Consider the following 2,689-nt stretch of genomic DNA (forward strand, 5'->3'; position numbering starts at 1 on the left):
TTTATGTTTATATTAAATTATCATATTTAATAACCAATTAATGTATTTAAATATTTCGGATTTTAATAAACATAATTTTGTTTTTTGTTAAGATCCTGCTGCATTTCAAATTTTGACGGTATGTCGACTTGAAATAAGATGTTTTTGTAATATTTTTTAATAACTTTAATTTGTTTAAATGTGGATTATTCTAATATTTGATATCTATAAAACTTTTTCCAGTACGTTTTTTCTCAGAAAGTTTTTTTGAAAAATTTTAACATCTTCATGGGTCTTTTTTCGTGGTTCGTGCACGAAATAACTTTTGAACAGAAACTTCATTTTGGATAGTTTGTTTTATTATTTTTAGATTTTAATAAAAAAAGGAGTTAACTGATTTGATCCAATTTTTTTCATGCCGAGATAATCCTTGATTTAATCAACAATTTTAAACATTATCACAGTTCAAATATAACAATACAAAATAAAACATTCAATAGAAAAGAGTTTATTAAATAGGTAATGTATACTACAATAAATTCTTAGAATACATTTTAACTGTAACTATAATTTAATCCTTATCATTTTTATCTTGGATTAACTCAATGGTTTGTTATTTGTTTAAGACTAATCGCCGTAATACTCTTATTTATGATCATCTGGTATCTTCCCTTAAATTTTTATTATTCTATAAATTAAATAATTCAGTCTTCTAATTGTTAACATGTAGATAACATTTATTAGTTGTTTTCTAGGAAGCTTAGACTTCTGCAAAGCATTTAAACACTTTTTAAGTAGATTACTTTGGTTTTTACAAAAGCATTTATCATAAATATAAATTTTCCTTATTTTTTTTCTACTACAGGCATATTTATCATCAAAAATATATGTACAAATAATACACAGAGTGATATTTAAAAGGCATACCCCCTATAACTTTTCTATGGATTATTTGATAGATGTCAACCTTGACATTCAAAGATAAGCGTACTTGATTGATCTGATGAGAGTAATTTAGTTGTGGCATTGGATCTTTTTCAGATATAACAGAAAACTTTATTATTTAAATAGATCGTCAAGTATATTTTTACACATTTAGAACGGTTTCTTACAATTCCAATAAAAATATACAAATAGTAAAACACTATGTTCCATTAAAAAAGTTTCCTGTTTATCTGAAAATATGGCAACAATGCCATTGCTGTCGTTAGATCGGGCATGTGACTGTCAATTCTTATAAAAGTTATGCATTAAAAAAACAATCCTGCTTACACAATTTTTGAGAATTCTCTTTCATTTTCCTGCTATTGTTTTAAAAATTATTATTTAGAAAACTGTGTATTGAAAAGTTCTTCTCATTGTACGTGGTCATTTAGGACTGCGTAATGACTTCTTGTGTTCAACTTTCACTCCTCAGAACTTAAGTATAACACCTCACAACATATCTTTAACTTTGGCCTTCAATTTCCTCTGACACTCCTCGATGTACTCCAACGTTTCACGTTTCTTGCTCCGTAGTTCATGAGTCTCACACGTTATGTCACACAAAGAAATCATAAGTCTTAACAAAGTCTCGTTTATTTCGTAGAACTTAACGTCACTTTTACTTCCTATAAAATAGTCTAGGTCTTTATCGATTTTCTTCGCTTCGTCTTCTATCTTGTGTATTTCCTTCAACACATCGATGCCTTTGGGATCGCAAAATTCTAAATTGTCGACGCTTTGGGATATTTTAGTCTTTTCCCTGACATTTTCGTCTGTCAACGCGGACTGTACACTGCTGGCGGAATTTAAGTCGTCAAGGCTGTGTTTGGAAGCGACTTCTTCATCTATATTCGACAGGGAAGAATACCTGTGGTCTTTTTTCTTCAATAGTCGGTCCACACTGCTTTTCTCCACTTCATTACTAAGGCTGAGGTTTGGCCGGACAGTCTTGAAATCTCCCTGTATTCTTGTCAGGTCCTCCACATCGTGCCTGTCGAAATAATACTTGTTAAGGCGACAGTTGTCTTCGGTCTCACTCGTCTGTCTCTCTGCGCCTGTCGTGTCTACGAGGCAGATATCAATAACAATATTAAAAGCGAAATAACTAATGGATATTACCAACAAGGCCACTAGTACAGAGAACAGTATCCAGTACAAGAACGGACCCATTTTGCGCTATAATTTTCGATAGTCTGTCATTTCGTCGGTTGGTTAAGGTATCAGTTTGATACCTTCATGATTTATGGCTAAGTGATGTTTTATGTAAGCCGTGACGAGTTACTAGTGTGACTGATAAAAAAATGATAATAAAAGTGGAGATAAAAATGTTTTGCAATATCGTTATCAGTTTATTTGTATTGATACGATATGGTCAACAGTTTTTCACATAAACATACGGTAGCAGTGTTTGTGCGATTATTACCTCATTATTTACTTGAATCTAAATTATTTCTTTCTTAAATATGAAGTGGTTGTCGGCACCAAATATATCTAAAATTATCTACTTAATAATTTATGTTATTTTCCGACTGAATAGTTTTTAATGTACAACTTAATCATTTATTGTTCATTTTTCGAGAAAAAGTTATTCTTGACAAAAAGTTTTGCTTACCTTGGGAAGTCATGGGCAGTAATCAAATATGTAATAAAATATACAGGGCTTCCAAAAAATTTCAGAATGTGAAATTTTCCCTAAACAAAGTGCCTTTAGTTTTTGTTTCCGTTA

The 2,689-nt window shown here is 30.6% G+C and overlaps 1 protein-coding gene across 1 annotated transcript; it reads right to left on the bottom strand.

Annotated features, from left to right (window-relative positions):
- Positions 1-471: 471 nt before the first annotated feature.
- LOC108915007 lies at positions 472-2,391 on the bottom strand. Its single transcript, XM_018720953.1, has 3 exons — positions 2,387-2,391; positions 2,083-2,195; positions 472-2,027 (listed from the first exon to the last, which is right to left on the bottom strand). The coding sequence occupies exons 1-3, from the start codon at positions 2,389-2,391 to the stop codon at positions 1,414-1,416; spliced, it is 732 nt and encodes a 243-aa protein (XP_018576469.1). The 3' UTR covers positions 472-1,413.
- Between the last annotated feature and the right edge of the window lie 298 nt (positions 2,392-2,689).

The sequence above is a fragment of the Anoplophora glabripennis genome, unplaced genomic scaffold, assembly GCF_000390285.2.
Source record: "Anoplophora glabripennis isolate ALB-LARVAE unplaced genomic scaffold, Agla_2.0 scaffold992, whole genome shotgun sequence".
Lineage (NCBI taxonomy): Eukaryota > Metazoa > Arthropoda > Insecta > Coleoptera > Cerambycidae > Anoplophora > Anoplophora glabripennis.